This window comes from Psammomys obesus, unplaced genomic scaffold, assembly GCF_907164565.1.
Source record: "Psammomys obesus unplaced genomic scaffold, mPsaObe1.curated_primary_1811, whole genome shotgun sequence".
In the NCBI taxonomy this organism is placed as follows: Eukaryota; Metazoa; Chordata; class Mammalia; order Rodentia; family Muridae; genus Psammomys; species Psammomys obesus.
The window spans coordinates 8,326,389-8,352,321 of record NW_026587216.1 but is presented as its reverse complement, the minus strand read 5'-3'; the positions used below and the strand labels follow the sequence as shown (position 1 = coordinate 8,352,321).

The window sequence follows — 25,933 nt, the reverse complement described above, 5'->3', positions numbered from 1 at the left end:
ACACAAACTGAAAAAAAAAAAAAAAAAAAAAAACCTACATGATCATGTTTAAAAAGCCATTGACAAAACCCAATATCCTTTCATTTTAAAAACACTGAAGAGATCTTGGATGCAAGGTCCACCCCTAAACACAATAAAGGCAATATAAAGCAATCCAGTAGCCGACATCAAAAGAAAAGAAACTTAAAGCAATCCCACTAAAAAATCAAAGAAAAGACAAGGTTGCCCATGTTCTCCACATGTATTCAACATAATAACTGAAGTTCTAGTTAGATCATTAAGACCACTAATGGAAATCAAAGAGATACAAATCAGAAAGAAAGCAGTCAAAGCATCACTATTCATAGATGATATGATACTATCACAGATGATCTATCAGAAATTCTATCCCAAAATTCTATCAGAGAACTCCTACGGATGATAAACACCTTCAGTAAAGTGGGTGGATACAAACTTAACTAAAAAGAAAATCAGTAGCCCTCCTTTCTATAAACAATAAATGGGCTAAGAAAGGAATTAGGGAAACAACACCCTTCACAATAGCCACATAGCATGTACTCACTTATAAGTGGCTATTAGCCATAAAGTACAGGATAGTCATGATACAATCCATAGAACCAGAGAAGCCAAGGAGTACCCAAGGGAAGATGCTTGAATCTCAGAACAGGAAATACAATAAACATCTGATATAGATCTAGGGAGGGAACTGCCTGGGATGGGGTGGGGATCAGGTGGGTGGAGAACAGAAGAGGAGGTGAGGCGAGGCACCCAGAGAGAGAAAGGAAATTAGTGGAAGAGGGCATCTCTGCGTCAGGGGAGGTCCCTAGGAGTCTATGAGGGTGACTCTGAGACTTCAAACAATGGCTGTTAAGGAGCCTGAAGTTGACAACTCCTGTAAGCAAGTGGAATGCACAGAGGGAGGGGGACTTCAACCCACTCATAAAACTTTCTACCCAAAATTTGTCTTGCCAGCCAGCATGGTGCCACATACTTATAATCCTTTGGGAGGTAGAAGCAAGAGGATCTCTGTGAGTTCAAAGGCAGCCTGGTCTACAAAGTGAGTCCAGGTCAGCCAATGTTACACAGAGAAATCCTGTCTTAAAAAAAAAAAGTTTCTTGCCTATAAGAACTGTAGGGGTAAAGATAAAACAAAGATTGAGGGAATAGCAAACCAATGACTGGCCCAATTTGAGATCCACCCCATGTAACAGTTAATGATGCTCTGCTATGCTTGCAGACAGGAGCGTAGCGTAACTGGCTTCGTAGAGGTTTCATCCAGCAAGCAGTTGATGGAAACAGGTGAAGGGACTCACAGCCAAACAATAGGCCAAGCTTGGGGAGTGCTATGGAAAAGTGAGAGGAAGGATATAGGCAGACAGAGGGGTCAACGACACCACAAGAATACCTACAGAGCCAACTAAGCTGGATCCATGGGGGCTCACAGAGACTGAACCACCAACCAAAGAGCATGCTTGGACTGGACCTAGACTCCCTACACATTTGTAGCAGATGCACAGTCTGGTTCATATGTGTCCCTTAACATTGGGAGTAAGGGCTGTCTCCAACTCTGCTGCTTGCCACTGCATCCCATTCTCTTGGCTGGGCTGCTTTATCAGGCCCCAGGAGAAGAGGATGCACTTAGGCTGCAATTCCAAGTGCCAGAGTGGGTTGATACCCCTTGGGAGCCTTCTCTGAGAAGACAGAGGGGGGAAATGGAAGAGAGGTTCATGAGGGTGAGACTGGGAGGGGAGGAACTGAAACCAGGAGGTAAAGTGTTATAAGCAAACAAATAATTGGAAAAAAAATGAATTTTAAAGAGAATTATCTGAAGTCTTAGATGTTCTGTAGTGTTAAAAATAAATAAAATCAAAATGAGTCTTTTATTTTGATTTTTAACATACATTACTGGATAAATAGATTGCATTTTCAAGATTCACCCTTTTAACTTTTTATTGTCAGATATTTAAAAAATGTTTTGAAGAGCAAGTGAGCATTGCAGTAATAAGACCTGGATGATCTAGGTTGGAACGCAGTTCTAGGAAAAATGTAGCCAGTATTTAACTATTAGGTACAATTTCCCAAATGAGAATACAGCTGAATAACTAGGTTATGGATAGCCAGGTCAACCAAACACACCTCTGGATAGCAAAGAAAGCAATTAACACAATCCAAACAAACTTTAGAATAGGATAAAATATATCCAAACTTACATCTGACAAGGAATTAATATCCTGAATACACAAAAGTCTTTAATACTTCAAGACCTGATAAGTTAGGGTCAGATGGAAGGGGAGGAGGTCCTCCCCTATCAGTGGACTAGGGGAGGGGCATAGGGAAATAAGAGGAAGGGAGAAGATGAGGGAGGGGGCCACAGCCGGCATACAAAGTGAATTAACTGTAATAAATAATAATAATTTTTTTTAAAAAAATCAAAGTTAAAAAGCCACAAGATTTTAAGGCAAGCAATTGCCTTAAATATATTTTCAAAAAGAGCCATGCACAAATTGACAACAGGAATATGAAAAATGTTCAAGTTGTCTTGCCAATTCTAAAGAAACACCGATTGCCCCACTAAGAATGACTATACAAAGAATTATAGGGACTGGTGCGAAAGGGATGCAATAAAGAAAATCCTTGCACACTCTTGGTTAGAAAACAATAGAGAAGTGCCTTTTAAATATTAAACAATCATATGATCCAAGAATCCACTGCCAGGTGTATGCCCTAAGGATGAGAAATCGCGTCAAAGAGAAAGCAGTACGCGAATATTCTCTGCAGCAACAACTCAATTGTCTATCACTTAATAAAGGAGGAAAACGTGGCACATACAGTCAACAGAAGAGCATTAGCTATTAGAAGGAAATTGTGTAATTTGTAACGCAGAGTTAAACAAGAGTACAGTGTGGTAAGTGAAATAATCTAGGCACAGAAAGGCAGGTGGTGTGGTAGCACTTCATGGGACCTGAATCAGTTGACCCTGCGGCAGTTAAGAGTGAAAGGTGAATCTCCAAACCAAAGGAGTAAGATGGTGACTCTAATCACCAGTTTAAGCATCATATATCCAATTCCTGTTTTTTTTAATATGCGATATGTCAAAATTTGTACAGTTCGTATATCATAATAAAAAATTCAGCCTTAAAAAAAAAAAAAGGTTGCTCTCAGAGGCAGGGACTAGCAGGAAAGGGAAAAAGTGATGAAGGAGTACTACGATGCAATCAGAAGTAACAAGCTGGTGCTTGCTTTGGTACATGATAACTAAAGATACTATGTAGTTCAAAACATTATAAAAATCATTTTGGAGATTTTTCACAAAGAAATAAGAAGGGATTGAGTAGAAGAAATATATTAAATGTTATTTAATATATTAAGTTCAGTTCGTTTAAGCACTGAACAATGTATGTATCTAAACACCACAATATCTGATGAATATGTAAAAATTGTATGTGACAGTTAAATGAATTCAGTTTTAAAAGCTAAAGTCATGGGTTTTTGTAAGAGAAAATGCCTGATGCTGGATCCGGTTCTGACAGAAAACTTTAGGGACAAAATAAAGTGGTTCGGATCTCAGGTTCTCAACTGGACCCCTGGGTTCAAAGCTCAGTTTCTTCTCTTACAAGCTGTCTTGAAACATGGTTTCTCCGTAGTTTGATCTTCTAAGCTGTAGTCAGACATGAGTGGTACCTGTCAGTGTGTTTCTCTTTGGAATCCGTGAGATGATATTTTAAAAAAATGGCGGGGGGAAGTGTGTTAGGAGATTGTCCCAGACATACCCTGAACCTAGCCAGCCATACTGCATTTTAGCTACATTTCCTTTTTATTATTTTTTAAATGTCTCACTGACTTTGGATTCCTATGTGTGATAAACTACAGAAACACTTTTATGGCATTTCCCCCCTACCAAATAAATATAAAAGTAAATATGAAAATTTCCTTAAAATAAATACTGTGGGCATCAAGGCCAATATAAAAACATGAATTTCAATGACAAAACAAGTGATTGTTGTTGGGGTATGGATAGTATATTTGGAAAATATCATTATTACTCAAAGGAATCCATGGGGTCTTCTTGTCTCTAATCATTAATGAGAAGGATAAACTGAATTTTTAATATTCTCAACATTTTAAGTACTTAAGAAAATATGAAAAGTACAAATGTAGATATTTTTAAAATCGTACCTAGTGAAATTTTGTCTCTGGAAGGACTCCTATTTCCAAATGTCACTAGCTTCTTAGGATTGCCTTCCATGGCTGTATTTCCTCTTCATTAAATATTTATAGCAACTTGCTGCGATAGCCATGTCACTGATTTGGGAACATGTTTTGGTCATTACTATCTCGTGCTGTTTGCCTGCAGTGAGCTCTCACATAATTAGGGCTGACTACACCGCACTTTTAAAATTAAACCAAGCCTCTGGGAAAGAATCATGAAAATAGATGGTTAAAGGACACCCAGGCAATTAGCAACCGTGATAAAGGTAAAAATTGAAGAGAGAAAAGTAGGTTAGGAACTTTTCATTCTTCTTCAAACATGGCTTTCTGATACAGAAGAGAGAAGCATCACCTTGATTTTACATACAGAAAATTCAGTTCTTTAAAATAAAGAAATCTGTTTCATGGGGGGGGGAAGGGTGTCTCTTTTAAATGCCCAATTCTGAAATAATTGTATTTGATTGAAATTTCTGACATAAACTGATTGGCCTGCTCTTTGATCACCTCCCCCTGAGGGGGGAGCAGCCTTACCAGGCCACAGATATGACAATGCAGCCACTCCTGATGAGATCTGATAGACTAAGATCAGAAGGAAGGAGAGGGGAACCTCCCCTATCAGTGGACTTGGGGAGGGGCATGCATGAAGAAGGGAGAGGGAAGGTGGGATTTGGAGGGGAGGAGGGTGGGGTTTATGGGGGGATACAAAGTGAATAAAGTGTAATTAATAAAAGTTTTTAAAAAACCTTAAAATTCTTCATATCCTAGAATCATAAAAGTGAAAATATGAACTAAAAATAAACATTATCAAATATTTAATTATTTAATATTTCAATATTAACATTGATTATTAATTGATTAATATTTAACTATTTAAAAATTGAATATACCAATCTTTAAAACTGGTATGCACAATTATTGGTTAATATCTTTTTATAGACAAGAAGAAAGGAAGTAGGTGGGGGAGAGGAGACTAGTAGTGATTCTCAACCTGTGGGTCACGATCCCTTTGGCAACCCTCTATCTCCAAAATTATGTACATTAAGATTCTTAACAGTAGCAAAATTACAGATATGAAGTAGCAACAAAAAATGTTTTATGGCTGAGTGTCACCACAACCTGAGAAAGTGTATAAAAGAGGTACAGTCTAAGAAAGGGTGAGAACCACTGTCCTGGAAAGAGACATCAAGCACCTGGCTCTTTTACTAAACTACAAAACCCCATGAGTTCATGTCAGAAATAATCCCTGTCCGCCTTACTAGGGAACCCACTTGGATACTAAGCTACCATGGGCTACATCGCTTCCCCTCCCCTCTAAGGGAGGAGCAGCCTTACTAGGCCACAGATAAGGACATTGCAGCCAGTCCTGAAGATACCTGATAAGCTAGGATCAGATGGAAGGGGAGGAGGACCTCCCCTATCAGTGGACTTGGAAGGGGGCAGGGAGGAGATGAGGGAGGGAGGGTGGGATTGGGAGGAAAGAAGGAGAGGGCTACGAGGGCTACGGCTGGGATACAAGTGAATGACCTGTGATTAAAATAAAAAATTAAAAAAAAACATGAAAGGCTATGAATATTTCATTCTTGTACATAGGCCTTAGGAGTTCCTGAAAACACACTTGACACTCAGAGGGTATCTACTGATGCAGGAGCTAATGTTTGCAATGCCATGTCCTTTGGGTGACCCGGTATCATCCCGTTATTTCTACTTGTATGAGTCGCTAACTGGATGAAATAAAAAAATGAAGGGCAAAGAAAAGTTAGCATTTATTAAATAGTATGCAAGTGTCGAGAATTTGTTGTTTATTATTTTGAAGACATCACATCTGAGGAAATAGACATTGTTTTCTGGAACTTTAGAGTTTAGCTTAAAGAAGTTGAACGTCTGCTTTTAAAGCATTACCTAACTAAGGAAACAGATTTGAACGTTGTATTATTTCTTTCATTCTACTACTTATAGACAGTATTAAGTTGCAAACTAAGATGTAGCGATCCCCACAGGTTGGTAACCATATAAGTTTCATTCCTGGAAACTGAGCAGCCAATGGGCTTCCTTGGAACAGGGGGTCTCCATGCATGGTCCTTAATTGGAGTATCAGTCTCTGCAGGCCACATGGGCCCAGGTATTTTGACTGTTATTTTCCCCGTGGAGTTCCTGTCCCCTTAGGGTCTTTCCTAGTAAGGAGTACAGGAGCTGTATCTGACATGAACTCTGTGGCTGGCTCTTTGATCACCTCTCCCTGAGGGGTGCAGCCTTGTCAGGCTGCAGAGGATGATGATGCAGCTAGCCTTTATGAGACCTGACAGGCTAGGGTCAGAAAGAAGGGGAAGAGGTCCTGTTCTATCAGAGGAGTAGGGAAAGACCATAGGGGGAGAAGAGGGTTGGTGGGTGGAGTTGGGAGGAGATGAGCAGGGGGCTGCAGCGAGGACACAAAGTGAATAAATTGTAATAAAAATATAAATTAAATTTTAAAAAGTTTTCATTCTTTAGAAGAAAGGAAAGATCATTCAAACAGTTGTAATTCTGACTTTTGAGGCATTGTGCATGGATCATGTTCTTAGCACAATGTCACATTAAGTTGTTTTACCTTGGGTTTATTACTGTTTTGATACAAAGGCCAATCATATCCATGAGTAAAACATGGATAATAGTAATGCTGCATTGTCCATTCTTTATAAGACTGTTCCTTTCCAAAATTAAGACATCCTTTCCCTTCTCTTTTATGGTATGAATAAACAGATAAAGTCACACAGAGCGACTTATTACAAGCCAAACACCCTTGAACTCACAATTAGAACAATAAAAGAGCTCCATACCAAATAGAGAAACCCAATTATATGTAGAGTTCCAAGTACAGTCCCTTTCCATACTCAAAAAGCACAGCATTCCTCACGCAGTAGTGGCTTTCTTGAATTTTCCTGTAGTTGAACACAGTTGCATATCCTTAGGTTACACATTTTGGTGCCTTCACACCCACTCTGAAATGGCTGAATCTTCATCAAACCTCCCACTTAATCTTTGTTATCTGTTGAAGACTTTGGGTAGCAGACTCATGCATTCTTTGAGACTTGACTTTGCTGATTGCAGACTCAAGTGAAACAGATCACTGTGGTCTCCATTCTGTGTTCTTGGTTACAAGACTCTATCCAGGTGCTTGCTTATTTACTAAAGGGTTCCATCCCTTTGGCAAAGCTATAGGTGGTTCTGTACCGTTTCAGCAGTAAGATACTTCTGCCTCTCCTTTGGTTTGGTACTAAGAACTATTTATTTTTCAGTAACTATATGCATTAATTAAATGATGGGAGAGAATTTTTTCTAACTGTATAGCAAGTTTCCAGGTTAATTACTAGCTGAAATAATTTGTAAGGATGTAAGGAATGACTATGTTTTATTCTTTCCTTTGACCTACGCAGATTTTGAGGTAATAAATACAATTGCTATGACCTTCAATAAGTAATCACTTTCGTATACCTATAAGCCCAAATTTAAACAGCCAGCAGGACTCTTTTCATTGAAGTTCTTACCTGTATTTGAAGGCTACATTTGGCTTCCCTAAGAGAATTTCCAGTTGTTTCCTACTATCATAATAGTCTTCAAAGTGCTAACTATAACAATTATTGAATTGATATTTTATTAATCAAACTTAGAAGTTAATAGTGTGAACAATAATAGCTCATTCCTGTGAAAAGCTTTTTGAAATATGAATTGTTATATCAAGCACAACTTGACATAGCAGAAAAAAGTAGTTGACACCAGCCACAGAGGAAGATGATGTAGTCAGCTTTGATGAGACCTGACAGGCTAAGGTCAGATGGAAGAGGAGGAGGTCCTCCCTTATCAGTGGACTAGGGAAAGGGCATAGGGGGAGAATAGGGAGGGAGAGTGGGATTGGGAGGAGACAAGGGAGGGGGCTGCAGCAGGGATACAAAGTGAATAAATTGTAATAAATAAATGAATTAATTTAATTTAATTTAAAAATAAAATCATATAATTCTTCCTAAGTGTAATTTTTTATTCTATGTAAATAGAGCCATCCCATCCCAACTACAACACATTGAGGTTAAAGGCTCTCAGGATCCACGTGCTAACACCCTCACTCCTAGGATGGTGATGTTAGGGTGGGGTCTCTACATCACATCATTAGAATGGAACTTTCAGGATTAGATCCTTATAAAAGACATCACACAAGATCTCTGGCCCCTTCCACCTTGTGCAGTCACAATGAGAAGGCAGTCATCAATAAGCAATGGGCCTCACCAGACATCAAATCTGTTAGCCTTGGCTTTTCTGGTTTCAGAACTCTCTACAAGAAACACAGGCCATGGTATTTTGTAACAGCATTCCAACTGGACAAAGACACCAAGACATCCTTAATACAAAAATGTCAAGATCAGAAAATCTGACATAAAAAATCTGACATAAAATCCTAGTAAATAGAACTAATGAAAGCATATATGCATAGAATTTTCAAGGACTATAAGTCATATTTCTAAATGAATGTTCCTTTTGACAGGATAAAATGAAATGATTAAGTAGCTACACTAAATTAAAATATTCAGGATTTTGTACTAGAGTGATATGAGGTAAAGATAACCTTGCTGGTAGAAATTACATATGAAAACTAGGATTGGGCATAGCATTGCAAAATTTCTAATATTCCCCTTACTCAAATTTAGGAGCTCACCCTATGCTCTGCATCCTGCTGGGCTTTTGACTATAGCATTTAAAAATAATAAAAATCTGTACTCTAGTAAGTTTTAAATTACAGGTAAAGGGGCAGTGAATGCAATGCATTTATATGACAAATCATGCTGACACCTCTAAAGATAAAAAAAGAAAAAATGTAGAATAAGTGACAATCACTGCTATTGTACAGGTTTAAATATTTGCTAAGGTTGTATTTGTGCATAACTTTATATAATTATGAAAACACTATCTGTAAAGATTTTCCTTTGTTCCATGTATGGGTAAATGCCTCGTTTGCTCTTTAAGGTAATTTACTAGAGTATACATTTTCAATAGTACTTTATAATAAGTATAAAGTTGCTCTTTGGCAATGTATCAATTTATACTTTATGAAAGGACACAGTAGAAAACTCAGTGACATCACTAAATAATCCACTAATTTGCTGATATGTCCTAAGGACTGTTTACTCAAAGATGTTTTGCCATGTATAAATTTAAGCCTAGCTTTGTAAATTTAACTTTGGTATAAAATAATAAAAATAGATTTATTTGATTATTTAATTAACATAATTATCCAAACTAGTGAGCGCAGTTTATATTTTGCCTTATGGATTCAGTAGTCCTTCATTTTTGGCTATATGTCTTTATTATTATTGTGGACACATAAGAGAATTACAGGTATATTTTAATATATACACCAGCCATCAGTTGTCTTCAGCAACATTAAGGTGGGTAAACACAATGTGCAGACGATTACAGTCTCCCATTTGCCCAAGAATGTTTCTGGTTAAAATTTTGTGCTTTATTGTACTCACTGAACATTGAGGAAGAAATGCTCATTATTAAATTGCTCACCACCAGCTATCTAGCCCCAAATCCAGACATTTATTTACTTATAATAATCATTCAAGTTTCTGCATGGCATATCTCATGGAGATACATACTCTCCTATCTCTGTGGCCCACATGCCTAGTGTATCCTTCTGTCCCCAGTATTTTCCCTTCCCCTTTCACTTCCTGTGTGTCCCATTACCTCCTTCAATTCCTGCATTTTCTCATCTCATAGGGTCCTTTCTAGTTTCCTGGCTTCTGTTTCCCTTTGCTATCACATAAATGCATATATCTAACAATTAGAACCTAGGATTTATAACCTAGAAAATTCTTATGAGAGAGTTTATGGTATTTGTCTTTCTTACACTGTGTTACTTAATATTCGTATCAATTTATTTTTTTAAAAAAAACTTCCAGTTATATTAATTTTTCTGAATTTATTATAATTTTTATTTATTTGCTTTTTACTAATTACAATTTATTCACTTTGTATCCCAGCTGTAGCCCTCTTCTCTCATTCCCTCTCAATGCTACTCTCCTTCCTTCTTCTCCTACCTTGCCACTCCGGGAGCCCACTGATAGGGGCAGTCCTCTCCTTTCATCTGACCCTGGCCTGTCAGGTCTCATCAGGACTGGCTGCATTGTCATAATTCCATTTCTCTATTTTTGTATCAATTCACTCGTTGATGGGAATCCAGTCTGATTTCATTTTCTTGCTGTTGTGAATAAAGTGTCATTGGACTAGGGTGTGCAAACCTCTCTGCATTTGGATGTGAGGTCTTTTGAGAAATCCAGCCTTTTAGCTGACAGCGAATTCATTTCTAAAGCAAGACTTTCTAGCTACAGCTCTAATTCTAAAATTGTTGACCCGAACAAAAGTGTATTCTTTCTTCTTCTGCGTATTATTCTTGGTGCCTTTGCTTTTGTTTAGAAGTACTAGGTAGAAGAAGTCTTAAATTCAGCTCCCAAAACAAAAATGCTTAAAGGAAACCATGGATACCTCTTAAAACAATGTAAATACATATTCTTTCAAGGGCACAGTCTAGTGCCCTTGTAGACACTAGTATGAACGCATAACCATGTATTACTAGCAATCAGTAAGCACAGACAGTAGAATGTTGAGACTATTGTTATGTAATACAATTGCAACCATAACCACATCCTCTACACATTTCTATCGTGCATTAGATACACATATACAAACATAAACAGCTTCCTCCAGTTTTCATCTAACCTCATCTACATGGTTTTATGTGCTTATTCAACAAAATAAACCAAATTGAAGCTCAGAACAAAGATTCTTAAAAATTATTGTTGAACCCATGAATGACATCTATTAAAAAAGAAAAATACGCTTGTTATGCATATATGTAATAACATATTGAAGCCTCTGCATACGTGTTTTCAAGGTGCTGTAATTTAAAAACGTAGGGCTCTAATATTCTGCAATTGCGGTAATTGCATCTGTTCTAGAATTGATAACATGATATAAGATATTAAAGATTATTTTCTCAAAGTTGCAAAATTTTTAAACTTATTCTTTTGTTTTTAACAGAGGTACTCCTATAGTCCAGGCTAGCTGTTAGTTCACTATGCAGTGCTAGCCCTTAGCTTTTAATTCTCTTAACTCTAGATCCAAGTTACAGGAGTGCCCCACCATAGCCATGCTGCTCTAATGTTTTTTTTTTTTTGTATTCTTGCATTGTGTTTCTAAACAGCCATTTTTCCAGACCATTAACTCTGACAATAAAAATAAAATGCAAGAATTTAGCAAGTTATGATTCATTTTACTTGGCTCATATGTAACATTTAATTGATCTGCAATAAGATCCCAAATGTTTCAATTATGCCATTTTCTATGAAAATGAAGATTAACAGGAAGCAGAGCATGGAACCTGGTGCCATTCTAATTTTCTCTAAAATCTATTTCTAAACGTTTGCTACATGTTTAGTGCCAGCTACTGTTCTATACAAATTCATATATCTAAAAAAATTTGCAGCAAGAGCATGAATTCGAAGTCTCCCAACACTAACTGTCTCATTAGCCCTGTTTCGGGCAGCCCACAGAAAACATGCCGCTGCCCGTTGGGCATGCGGCCGCGCAGGTGTCTATGAAGGTGGAGAGAAGGAAGCAGCTGCACAGTTTACCACAAGGAGAAGTTATTCCTTCATATGCCGCTTTACTGAGGAAATTCTGCAGATTGGGGCTGGAGAGATGGCTCAGTGGGTAAGAACACTGGCTCCCGTTCAGAGAACCCAGGTTCTCTTCCCAGCCCCCCTCCCAGTATCGACTCTCATAACCATCTCTAGCTCCCATTTTTAGGGAATCGGATACCCTGTTCTTGTATCTGTGGTCGACAGGAATGTGGTGCACAGCACAGAAGTATTTGCAGGAAAAACATCTAACACATAAAAGTAAATAAATAAATAAACAAACAAACAAATAAATATGGTTACCAGAGAATGTACTTACGGAAAAATTTTGTTTTCTCAGCTGATGTGCTGTAATTCTTCTTAATTTTACTTCTATAATAATAATTAAACTTGGAAGGTGTTAAATGCCCAGCATAATCTGCCAATCATAAATGGACATACATAAATCATGTATAGGAAAAGAGACAAAAGCGAGGGTCTTCTTCAAAAATTCCACTAAGTCCCTGTTTGTTTGGGTTTTTTTATTGAAGAAACTGAAACTCAGTCGAATAATTGCCTCTCATCATTAGTTACCGCAGCAGTGTTCTTCAAATCAAATACAATTAGAAGATTATCAGAACATACAAGACTCGCTCCATTCCTGCTGTCGTACACTGCCGGCTGCCCAAATTGAACCACCCTATTTCTTTTAGCATTTAACTCCTATTTCAAAGAGAAATCAATTTATTGACTCTAAACCATTTTCACTTCCAATTATAGACGTGGTAATTGTAGCTTCCTTTCACCAAACAACCCACATTTACCTTTCTCTTGCCCTTTCAGAATAACTGACCCATAAGCCCATAATTTTCAATTAAACGGTGACAGGTTCTCGACTGACTGCTGAACAAAACTGATTCTTCACTGTTTTGCAGACTTTTTTTTTTTGGAATTGTTTTTACTTCCTTCAGCTTTTATTTTATTTATTTTAGTTCACAGTTTGAGATGCAGGTTAACAATAGTGGCAAAGTCAAGACAGCAAGGTTAAGGCAGCACTTTTTAGCTCTAATCAGAAAAAAAAAGCAATGAATGTGTCCTAGTATTCATCTCATTTTATACAGTTCGGAATCTGTTGTGAGGAATAGTCCCATCAACAGTAAAAATGGTGCTACCCATATCAACTACTACAATCTATATAGTAACTCACAGGCTTCAAGTCTCAGGTGATTCTACATTTTGTCAAAGTAACAAAGAACAGCAACCATTACATTGCTGTAAAAATTATTTGTTCCTTTATATTCCTTCTAATTATTACCAACCATAAGTGCTGTAGATAAGATGAAGGGAACCATGTTTTCTAGACAAAACTGGGCCTCATCAAATACAAAGACAAAACAATTGCAATAGCATCTGCCAGAACTGTGCAAGCTCAAACCAAACAAAAGTTCAGCATGGAGGAGAAAGAGTGGGTCAAAATTGCACTCTTGGATGAAGATCTACTGGTATCTGGTAACTTCGGGTGAAGGATTAGTCACTTAAGGAAATGACTCTTCGGACCTTGACGACACCCTAAGCCAGGGCCCACTCCCAGGAGTATTTGCCCAACAGAACTCTACACAATGGAGAAGAAAACCAAAAGATGGGTGAAATATAGAGTGGAAGATGAAGAATGTGAGGATGGAAAGAATAGGAAGAGGGTGGATAATATCAAAATACTTTGAATTAAATTCTCAAAGAATGAATAAAATAGTACTTACAAAAACTAAAGTGAGAAAGGTGAAAATAGCACGAGAATTTCCCTTTTTCTTTTTTCTAGTGACATCATAGACTAAGCATCCTGTTGTCACAACTTCAAAATCGAGATGGACTGTTTTTAACTGTAGGCTACAATTATCCATTCTTCCTTAAAGTAGAATTCAGTTAAGTAATTTTTATTTTTAATTTAATTTTATTTCTATATTTATTTATTACAATTAATTCACTGTGTAGTCCCGCTGCAGCTCCCTCCCTTGTCTCCTCTCATTCCCACCCTCCCTCCCTCTTTTCCTCCCATGCACTTTCCCTAGTCCCCTGATAGAGAAGGTCGTCCAACCTTCTATCTGTCCCTACCCTATCAGGACTCATCAGGACTGGCTGCATCATCTTCCCCTGTGGCCTGGCAAGGCTGTACCCCCAGCCCAGGGGGAGGTGATCAAAGAGCCAGCCACAGAATTCGTGTCAGAGATAGTCCCTGTTCCCCTTACTAGGGTACCCGTTTACTGGGAAAAGATCTTCACCAACACTACATCTGACGGAGAGCTAATATCCAGAATATATAAAGAACTTAAGAAGTTAAACACACAAAAAAACAAGTAATTCAATTAAAAAATAGGGTACAGAGTTAAACAGAGAATTCTCAACAGAGGAATATCAAATGGCAGAGAAACACTTAAAGAAATGCTCAGTGTCCTTAGTCATCAGGTAGATGCAAATCAAAATGACCCTGAGATTTCACCTTACTCCCATTAGAATGGCTAAGATCAAACACTCAAGTGACAACACATGCTGGAGAGGATGTGGAGAAAGAGGAACCCTCCTCCATTGTTGGTGGGAATGTAAACTTGTACAACCACTTTGGAAATCAATCTGGCCCTTTCTCAGAAAATTAAGAATAACGCTTCCTCAAAATCCAGCTATACCACTCCTAGGCATATATCCAAAAGATGCTCAAGTATACAAGGATATTTGTTCAACCATGTTCATAGCAGCTTTATTTGTAATAGCCAGAAACTGGAAACAACCCAGATGTCCCTCAACAGAGGAATGGATACAGAAATTGTGGTACATTTACACAATGGAATAGTACTCAGCAATTAAAAACAAGAAAATTATTAAATTTGCAGGCAAATGGTGGGATCTAGAAAAGATCATCCTGAGTGAGCTGTCCCAGAAGCAGAAAGACACACACGGTATATACTCAATTATAAGTGGATATCCAGAATATATAAACAACTCAAGAATTTAAAGGGCAACAAATCAAGTAATCCAATTTAAAATAATGGGGTACAGAGCTAAACAGAAAATTCTCCATAGAGCAATATAAAATGGCAGAGAAACACTTAAAGAAATGCTCAGCATCATTAGTCCTCAGGGAAATGCAAATCAAAATGACCATGAGATTTCACCTCACACCCATCAGAATGGTTAAGATCAAACATTCAAGTGACAACACATGCTGGAAAGGATGTGGAGAAAAAGGAACCCTCCTCCATTGCTGGTGGGAATGTAACCTTGTATAATCACTTGGAAACCAATCTGGCACTTTCTCAGAAAATTACAAATAGTGCTACCTAAAGATCCAGCTATACCATTCATAGGCATATACCCAAAAGATGCCCCACCATTCAATAAGGATATTTGCTCAACCATGTTCATAACAGCTTTATTTGTAATAGCCAAAATCTAGAAACAATCTGGTACATAAATTGTGGTACATTTACACAATTAAAATTTAAAAAATTAAATTAAATAAAAAAACAAAGAAATCATGAAATTTGCAGGCAAATGGTGGTATCTAGAAAAGATCATCCTGAGTGAGGTATCCCAGAAGGAGAAAGATACATATGGAATATACTCACTTATAAGTGGATATTAGCCATATAATATAGGATAAAAAAAATACTAAAAAAATACTAAAAATACTAAATAGCCCTAAAGAAGCTAAACAACAAGGAGGACCCTAGGGAAGATACTTCATGCCATTCAAAAGGGCAAACGGGATAGACATTGGGAGTAAGAGAAGACAAGGAACAGGAGAGGAGCTTTCCACAGACGGCCTCTGTTTCCAGAATTTTAACTCTAGATCAATAAAGGTCCTTCATTATAGCTCATATTAAATTTCTTTACAAATTTGTATGCAGAATAGAGACATTTCATTTTAAATGATGTTCTGAATATCTATGATATCATTTTCAATTGCTGACATCATTTTTTTTTCCTCCTCGGTTTCTCTCTGCCTTCTGTCCTAGGTTAGTCCTGTTGCCTTCACTACCACTCGGGCATAGTCCTGGTTCTTTCTTTCAAAGTTCTTTGTGAGCTCTCACCTAGATAATTTTGTTCTACAAGTTCCAAATTTCCATGTACAGTCTTTACTAATCCCATATTTCTATTCTGAAATTTCTTTTGGAGTGTTTTAATTTTAAGAGTTAATTCTATATTTTTACATATTATTTACATTTTTTACTCTATTTTCTCTATTTGCCTTAATTCTGGGAGCTTATTAAATAAATTCATTCTCTCAGTTATTTCTTTTAAGATTTACTTTACAATCATTTTATGTGGATGAATGTTTTACATGCATGATCATATATGTACACCACATTCATAGCTGGTGCCCATGGAGGCCAGAAGAAAGCTTTGGATCCCCACAAACTAGAATTAAAGATGGCTGTGAGTCTCATGTGGATTCTGGGAACCAAAGCCACATGTTCTGCGAGAGCAGCCAGTGCTCATAACTGCTGAGCGCCAGTTCCCAAGAGCTATTGCGTAGTATTTCTACTTAATAGAATATAAAACAGTGTTATTATTGTGTAGAAAAAAATCTTTCTGAGAATAACATGTGCATTTGTAATGTCGTTCTCCCTCTATTGTCTCTTTCTGTCCTTTGCCCTTTATTTTTCTGCTTGATTTAGTCATTTTCTTTCATAGTGGAGACTACAGTGAAATTTTTGGAAATCTTCTTTGCTCTCAGCTGTTAATGCAATATGAAAAAATTATAGCCTCTGCATATCTATGGGGCTCTGGCAACACGGCTAGGTAAGAAATAAGATTTGCAATATCTCTCATCAGAGGTATTCCCCCACCCCTGACTTTGGGGGAACTGACCTCACTCCAAGTACGCTAATACTAGTACTGAGAGTTCTGCACTGACTAAGGAAACCTTACTTCTGTTTGCAACCTGCCTTTCCTAGAACTATGTCTAAACTTTTCCAAGTCTCTGCTTTTCTGACTAATGACGGTGGATATGAACGTTTTTTTACCAGTGATTTCTTTAGCTTCTCTTATTCTCGGCTGTTTTTATTCATTCTACTGATGTACATGTATCAGTATACTTTCACATTATTTTGGAGTCCTTTCAAGATGGAGGAAGGATAAATGATTTCATTCAGTTAATCATGTTTCCCTGAAAGTTTAGATAATTATTTATACTGGCACCTCATTTATTTGGCCAGGATTGAAGATACCTGATAAAACAGGGTCAAATGAAAGGGGAGGAGGTCCTCCCCTATCAGTGGACTTGGAAAGGGGCAGGGAGGAGACCAGGGAGGGAGTGTGGGGTTGGGGAGGGAATGAGGGAGCGGGATACAGCTGGGATACAGAGTTAACAAAATGTAACTAAAAAGAAAAATAAAATTAAAAAAAAAAGAAATGACAGAATTCAGATTCAAAAAGATCCAAATCCCTGACCCAGTTGTCACCATATATCTATGTCACCATGTTCATGATACTTAATCTTTTTGCATTATCATGTATTTTCTTTTACAGTGGGCAGCAATGTTTGGAGCTCCAAGTTGTAAGTAGCAGTAGGGACACGATGTGATGTTCTGTTGTGGAGGAACACAGAGCGTTTGCTGCCCTTGTCTGGATTTGTTGACTGAAAGATTCACTGTACCGCGGTACTACAAACAACTGACCCTTTACTATCTATCCAGTAAGTTTATATTGAAAGCCATTATACTGGCCAAGTGATTTTACTCTCAAGAGAATTGAAACTATAGCACTTCTCAAAAAAAAAAAAAAAAAACCTGTAAAATGTAAGGTTATTCATATCAGTACTATTGAACATTACTAAAAATTAATGTCCATCAACATATGGATAGATAAATCAAAGGCACGACATTCATATTATCAGTAGTATTCAACCAAATATATATATGCAGTGCTATGGTAGACCTTGAATAGCAACGTGTTAAGTGAAAGAAGCCATTAAAAAATACTAGATATTATGTGATCCAACTGACATGAACTTTGTAGGATAATTTCAGAAAAAAAAACTATAAACAGACAGTAGATTAGTGACTGCTTGTTGATGAGAGAGGATGGGAGATAAGTCACAAACATGAGTGCTAATGAACATGAAATTTCTTCTTAAGGGGTCAAAATGTCGTAAAAATGAGTATGGTGATGGGAACACAACTATTATAATATAATGAAAATATTTAATTTCATACTTGTAATTGGCAAAGTGTATAACATGTAAGTTATATCTCCAAACACTGTTAAAAAGAAAATTCAGAAGAAAAGAGTAGCAAATGTGTACACTTTTAAAATCTACTTCAGGGGTTTTTAGTGACTTTTTTTTTTCTTTTCTTTCATTGAAGGAGAGAGAATGGGAGGGAAAGAGGGATGAAGGGAGGGAAGAGAGAACATGAAGTTAGGTGAGTAGAGATAGGAGAAGATCTAGGAGGAGTTGGGGGAAAGGAAGCAGTATGATAAAAATATACTGGATGCAATTCTCAGAGAATAACTTTTAAAGAAAAAGCAATTGGTGTACAAAACAGCAAGACTGATGAGAAAGCAAGCATAGCTTACATTCTGTTGCAAGGACATACATAGAAATAATGATTACTTCTGTGGAAATAAGGAGTCTCGATAGAAAATACAGACCATGATGATGATACAGATGGGAAACAGACTGAATGCAACCAAAGCTATTAAGCTAAATTGTAAGTAGAGACTTGCAGGTCCTAGCTATGTGGTATGATGAAAAGTGGGGGAATATCAGGAAATGATGCTAAATTTCACATGAAAATCTCTGTAGTAGGAAAGACCTACACTTGTTCTAGGAGATGAAATTTTATCAGAGTGGCTGGAATTCGGGAATGAAAGTAGGGAAGGGGGAAAGGAGTGAAGAGAGTGACCAAGTCAAATGCTCAGGATTTGGTAATAATGTAGGAGTTTAGTCAAACATGTTAGGAGAGTAATGGGAAATTACTTATGGGTTTGGGTTTTTTAGGAGGATTATAGTATCATTTGGCTTACATCTCAGGGAGATGGTGGGTCTGGGCAGGTTTTTTGTTTGGTTTGGTTTTTGTTTGTTTGTTTGTTTTAGTTTCTGTTGTAAAAAAGTCTGTATTTTAACAAGAATGTCAACCTCAGGGAGGTTGTATCATTCTTGTCATTTTAAGAATTGTCTTAACTGGCGTCAGTATTTATTAATGAAATAAAAATTGTAAATTACCTATGGCCAGTAAGTCTTTTCTATGAACTTCATCAAGGATATAAGAAAATACAGAAACATGTTGGCTGTGGCTGTCTATAATTCCTATTTCAAGCAAAATCCAAAATGGATAGTTGCTAACTTAGAGTGTGGATGGTTTTACACTTTTTGTCCCTGTTTTTACATTTATACAAGTCTTGAAAATAAAACAAGGACTATGCAAATAAGATTGGTAAGATGTAATTTCAAAGCATGATCATTTGGTTTAAATGAGCAGAGAATGATTAGGCTAAAAAGAGTGTTATCGCAACATTAGCTAGTAAACACAAAAGGCCCCACAGAATCAATTCGTCTCCAACGAAGGTCAGATTGTAAGTATCAGATAAATATTAAACTCACAGTCAATGTCCACATTTGCGTTCACATGGACATAATACTAAATGCATGTCTTTTAACTGCCTATCTATATCTGTTGAATGGTTTTATTAAATATGCACACTATAAAAAGAAAAAATAAAAGAGGGAAGGCAGGAGAGGCAAAGGATTGTCACAGTTTGCTACATTCCATGGATGCCATTTCTTCTTTTTCTGTAAAGCAAGTGGCAAGTAGCCACTGACATTCCCAGGGTTTGTAGACTTGGGCTGCACTAATTAGATTTGGTGGGACAAAAAGAAAGGGGGGGGGGTGAGTTGGGGAGGAGTTAGGTTGATTGGAATGTGAAAGAGTTACAGAAGGGGAACAGAGGCTGAATATGGTACTGTGTCATCATACGAACGTGTGAAATTCTCAAAAGTAAAGAAAATTATAATTTAAAAACAGTTCCCACAAAAAAAATATTTTAAACACAAAATTACTTAATCTATATAAAGAGTATTTTTCTAATGAAATGAGATTTTTTTTTTCTTAAATACTACTGCCCTGCCTTTTCTTCTAAAGTATAGTAATTCATTGTCTGGTACACATTTACAAAGAATAAGTGCAGAAGTTTTGTCACAGACTCTGAAAATATTCCATGCTCTTCATGAAGTCCTCCTTCATGTACTTCCAATGCATAAATGAATAAACTTAATGCTAATGTTGTACCTACATATATTGTACCAATATATATTGCTAAGGTATGAGACTAATTATCTGGGGCACAGAGGAAGCTCACCCTGAATGGGAAGGTGACCACATGAAACTTTCACCAAGGATATTCTGTTGGTGTCACACTCGCAGTGGGAGATAGGTTCAATGAGTACACGGATGCTGAATCATAAATCCTATTTAAGTTGTGCCTCACTGGGGATGACATCTTGGTTGGTGGTTTTTTATCAAGCAGATGCAGCTGAATTCATTACAGTTAATGGAACACAAGATAAATAATGCCTTTGCTATATGTGCACATTTTGTTGTTTGAATAAAATAAGTTTTCTGGTGATGGATATGATTGTTCTATTATACTTACACAGTTTCTCAATTTAGGGCAAGTCCTCCAAGCAGTCCTATATTAAAACTTATTCAGGAAAAATCAAAGTTATCTTATAATATTTGAATTGCAATAATTAAAATATTTATATCTCTACAATATTCATTGTATTCCATTTCATATACAAACATTAACTAAAACTTTAAGTCATATAATATTGTAAAAATGTAATTTAATAAACTCATAGCTTAAACCCCATTAAATAGTTTTTGTTTAATTGGGCTTACGACTGCTATAATCATTATGAAGAAAAAACTTAAGTAAATTTAAGAGCCAAAAAAAAGGCAAAAAGCAACTGAGCCCTGGGAGCTCTGAAGAGAATCATACCCCAACCAAGGACAATGCATGGAGAGGACCTAAAACCTAAAACCCCGGGCTCAGATGTAGCTCATGACAGCTCAGTATCCAAGTGGGTTCCCTAGTAAGAGGAACAGGGACTGTCTCTCTGACATGAACTCAGTGGCTGGCTCTTTGATCACCACCCCCTCAGGAGGGAACAGCCTTACCAGTCCACAGAGGAAGACAATGCAGCCAGTCCTGATGAGACCTGATAGGCTTGGGTCAGATAGAAGAGGAGGTCCTCCCCTACCAGTGGCCTTGGGGAAGGGCATGGTAGGAGATGAGGCAGGGAGGGTGGGATTGGAAGGAGACGAGGGAGGGGTCCACGGCCTGGATACAAATTGAACAAATTGTAAAAAAATGATAATAATAAAAATAAATAACATGGAAATAAGTCTTTATGGTTTATTCTGGCTTCACTGATATGGGAAAAGAAGCACATTGCTGAGAGAATGTGGAGTGCATCCATCTTAAAGATACTGTGAAAGTGAGCTAATTAGACCTTACACCCCAGAAGGTTGAAATACTTTCTTGTAGGAGCTCTTGGAAACAAATGATCTCTTTCTGATGAACTGGGGAATGAGGATGAATCCTCCCTTCTCTAATGACCATGTCCATGACCTACGTGCATGTGATGTGGTACAAAAGGGCGGAGCTGGTAACGTCTTCAGAACGTGACTCTTCATCCTGACTCCAAAATATTTGAGTATTTAAAGCACAGTAGGCAGTGTACACAGTTTCTCACACTGATAATGAAAAGCAGAAGTCAAAATACAACTCTCCTCCCGGCCACACAACAAAGAGCACAAAGTCAGCTGGTATCTCCATGGAACAGAGGCATTTTGTTTAAAAGAGACATTGTGTAAGCATGAGCCAACAAAGTAATATCAGAATCATTAAAATAAGAAGCATTAGGGTAACAAAGCTTTTTCCAAGGTAAGTCGCTCACATAATGAAATCATTCATCTTGGTAGAGCATAGCTTAGTGGTAAGTTGGCAAGCATGTCCCTGGCTCAGGGTTTGACCCTGAGCACTACAGAAACACACAACACACATCTGCACACTATCTTCCACAGAAGCATTCTAAATATTTTCTCACGACATTTGAGTAAGTATATCATAACTAATAATTGGATGTGAGATCACAACACTTGCCTATCATAACACGGTTATTAAGTGGGCCAAACTTAGTTTAACTAGTAAATGTACAATCGCTACTGCTTATCTCAAAATATTAATACTTAGCCTTGAAGTTAAATGTGTGTTGCTAGCACAAATTTCACAAAAGACTGAGTCCATGCTTTCACTGTACAAAACCACACCTGGGTTTATTCTTTTTAAGATGTTTATCATAGGGTGGAGAGTGATTGAGGGAGACATCCACCCTGGCTAACACACACACACACACACACACACACACACACACACACACAAATCTTAATTTTTTTAAAGTACCGGGCCAATATTTCTTCAAGTCTTGATGACTAAATACCAGAGGGATGAAAGCTACATTTCCTAGCTTCTTCCTCATGATTTCTTACAGTGGTAATAACACTGGGATCTTCCTTGCTCCCTGAAGGCTCCTACCATCATCCTCTCCTGAGAAAGCAGGGAAACACAGAGCCTCTGCCCTAATTACACTGAAAATGGGAGACTACTACCTGCCAGACGCAGAAGTAGCACACTTGGACTGTTGTGGGGAAGAGGCACCAGCCAGTTGTCTGAAACTCTCTGCAGGAGCACAACCCTCGCCCTGGTCTGGTGGTCTTCAACCGTTCCAAGGCTGCAACGCTTCAACACAATTCCTTGTGTTGTGGTGACCTGCAATCATAAATCTATTTCGGTTGCTGCTTCAAACTGTATCCTGCTACTGTTATGGAAAGTAATGTAAGTACTTTTGGAGTCAGGGGTTTGCAACCCACGGGTTGAGAAGCACTGGCCCTAGAAAGCAGCAGGAAAGGTTAAATGCCATCCTGACATAGCCACCGGAGTATTATGCAGAAGGTCAGAACCATGCCGTGTTCCAGAGAAAGGGCCAGGCTACACTCAGCAACATGGAGACAAGCAACAAACACGAAGTGAACTCTCCCGGCCTAAGATACTTATGAAAGTGACCAGCAAAGAGTCCACTTGACCTCCTGACTTGCCAGAACCAACCCCCTTCCGTGGAAATCTCTTCTTATGTGTTGCTTTCTCTGTTGGCAGAATAATAAACCTAGGTCTGACATTTTAGTAATTTCAGCAAAACACTTTCATTAAAGTATCTTGCTCGGGAAAGGTCTACAATAAGCAGATCAGAAGCATAAAATTTTCTAGCATCCGTGGAAGGTCACTTAAATATTGCTTGCACTATAGAGGGAAAAAAATTGCTGGAATTTTGTCTGATTTTGGTTGTGACTTTAACAGCTACATTATCTTGACACGTAATAGGTTTTAGGAATGCTTATATTGGGTATTGTAACCCTACAAAAATACCAATTAAATAATGCCTTATCAACCCAAATAGAATAAATACAGGATGGCCTCCTTAATTCGTCATTTTAAGAAACAAAGGTATACTGCAATTCTAAGTTTTAATTTTTTTCAGATATCATCTATATTGAATTTTAAGTAATAATGATTATTTATTTTATTTCTGCCATTTTTCCATTTAGGCATGGTAAATCAAGTTCCCCCAAATATACTGCAGGTTGTCAGTATACAAGCTCACTTTTTAGCTTATTTTTGTGAAGTGCAGGATGGAACTGAGTCATCACTTCCCACCTTTGTTCAGTGCTTGATCTGTTTCAACAAATCTTCTTAGTAAAATATGTAGAATCCCTTAGTTGCACTGAACCACAGATTGGACATATAATTATAATTCATAAAAAGTCACAATGTATTTGTAGAAAAAAATCATGGGAACTTAATCATTTAATACATGCTGCTAGTTTGAAAAATACCATCATTTTCCTATCGATGAATACATAAGTCATTTAATAAACTTAGTGCATTTTAATATTATCATTGACTGTCATAGATTTTAATATCACTCTCATTTTTGTTATTAAAACTGTTAACTGTCTTCTTGCAAAGATATTCTTTTAAAAATTATAGTATCATTTGCATTAAATTTCCATAGAGGACTCAAAAGGAGGAGATATTCAAACCTGATTCCTACTTTTAAATTTTTTAAAGAGAGTAACAACCCTGGTTTGCCTTAGGTAGAACAAGACCATCTCTGAGTTTGCCTCTCCTAGTATCTTTCTCACGGAGGAAGCTTGTCTGATTACTTGAGAGGCTCTTTCAGCCTGAACATTCTTTCAATCAAATCCAATGATCTGCAGACAATAAATGACATTAGCCAGTGTAAGTCCTTCAATAGGATTTTCCAATGTTTTTCCACAATTAAGCACTTTAAAATCAAATCTTTCCTAAAATCCATCCACTATCTGCATAAGGAAGAGAGGCTGCTGGTTTTTGAGACCATGTGTATCTCAGGGAAGATGGACTGTTGTCTCCCCAAGCTTTGTTGGGCTATATTCCACCGTAAACTTGGTTTCAGCACTGTGGACAGCTCCCTCCCCTGAAAGCACTGAATGGCAATCTCGGTTAGTTTCTTTACACTCCTGGAAGTAATGTTTTTTGGCTGCTGTGTTTGGTTGTGGTTCAACAGCAGCCTCGGTGTGCACGTATCCTCCTTTCGTTGTTGCTGGCCACGTTGTTTTCCCCTAGTTCTAACGAATTAAATAAACAAGTGAATATTACCCTGAGCTACTACTTTGGGGTTTTATAAGACGCTCTGCCTGTGTTCCGGAGCGTGTCACGCTAATAAGAGGATCTACTTCGCGACCTTCATCTGTCAGTCTCTAAACATGCTTATTAACCGAATGAATACCCAGGCTACAAACAAGATCGGGAAACTCATATTAATTTTCTCCTGCTGACAGCTCGGCCGCCCTTCCTCCCGTGCTGGGAAACTGGAAAGACATTTCTGAAATGGATTTGCAGTCAAGGTCAAGAGCGGGTGTCGCTCTATTTCAGGAAGGGGGCCCTAGAAACAGACCCCCGTCTCTGTTTCGGGAACTCGGGGCTCCCGTCCTGCTCCTGCCCAGTGGGGCAGTGCCAGCTCCGCTGGCAGCTCAAGTCACTGACTCCCCAAGCGCAAGCGCCCTTCCTATGCCTGCTCGGGAGGGGTTCATTGGCGACGAGAGTGCCCAGAAGCCGAAGAACAACAGATTAGCGCTCCCAGGGGCGGCCGCGGCGGGGACGGCTGGGACCTGTGAGTCACCGTCTCCGGAACCCCAGACGCACCTTGTTTTCGTTTGGGGAGCAGCGCCGGCGAGGCTGCCCGCCCGGTCCCAACTCTCCCCACGACCGAAAGTAAAAGTTTCCCCGGCGAAACTTAGCAGCCGCCCGCGCAGGGGTCACGGGGGCCCGTCCATCCCCAGCCGTCCCCGAAGTTCAGCAGGCGGAGGGGGGGGCGGGGAGAGGCTCCCCATCCTAATCCTCTCCGCGGCGGGAAGCAGAGGGGCGGCGGGGGGCGCGCCGGGGCGGGGGCGGCGGGGTGGGGCGGCTCACCTGAAGTCGCTGTACGGGTGGATGATCCAGAAGCCTGCAGTTTTAACCCTTTCCTGCTCCTTCTCCACCGCCTTCTGGCTGCCGAACATGCGGAGGGAGAATTTGTTGACCCCCGGCTGCAGCATCGAGGTGAACTGCCTCTGCATGAAGCCGTACTGCCGCCGCGGCCCCTCGGCGTCCTCGAAGCCGCCCGCCGGCTCCTCGGCCCCGCCGCCGTCCACCTTGAAGCACACGGAGTTGCCGTGCTCCTTGCCGGCCGCGCCGCCCCCCGGCGGGGTCCCCAGGCGCTTGTCGGCCGCCGCCGGCCCCGTCGCGGGCGCCTTGGAGGGGAAGACGCCGTTGCCATCGTCGCGGCCGTGCGGCGCCGAGTTGGGCTTGCCGCCGCCTTCCATGCCCGGAGGACGCGGCCGGCGACGGCGCGGGCTCCGGACTGGCCGGGGCTCGGGCCCGGCTGGCCGTCGCGGCGGCGGCGGCGGCGGCGGCTGCTCTCCCGCCCGCGCCGCTGCCCTCGG

General features: G+C 38.9%; 1 protein-coding gene across 1 annotated transcript in view; it reads right to left on the bottom strand.

Moving 5' to 3' along the window:
* LOC129673668 (potassium/sodium hyperpolarization-activated cyclic nucleotide-gated channel 1-like) overlaps positions 1–25,933 on the bottom strand; it is a 147,906-nt gene that overhangs the window by 63,024 nt on the left and 58,949 nt on the right. Inside the window, exon 2 of the mRNA XM_055603559.1 lies at positions 25,422–25,928. Within this exon, the coding sequence (XP_055459534.1) occupies positions 25,422–25,928 (507 nt within the window). The remainder of the gene's footprint in view (positions 1–25,421; positions 25,929–25,933) is intronic.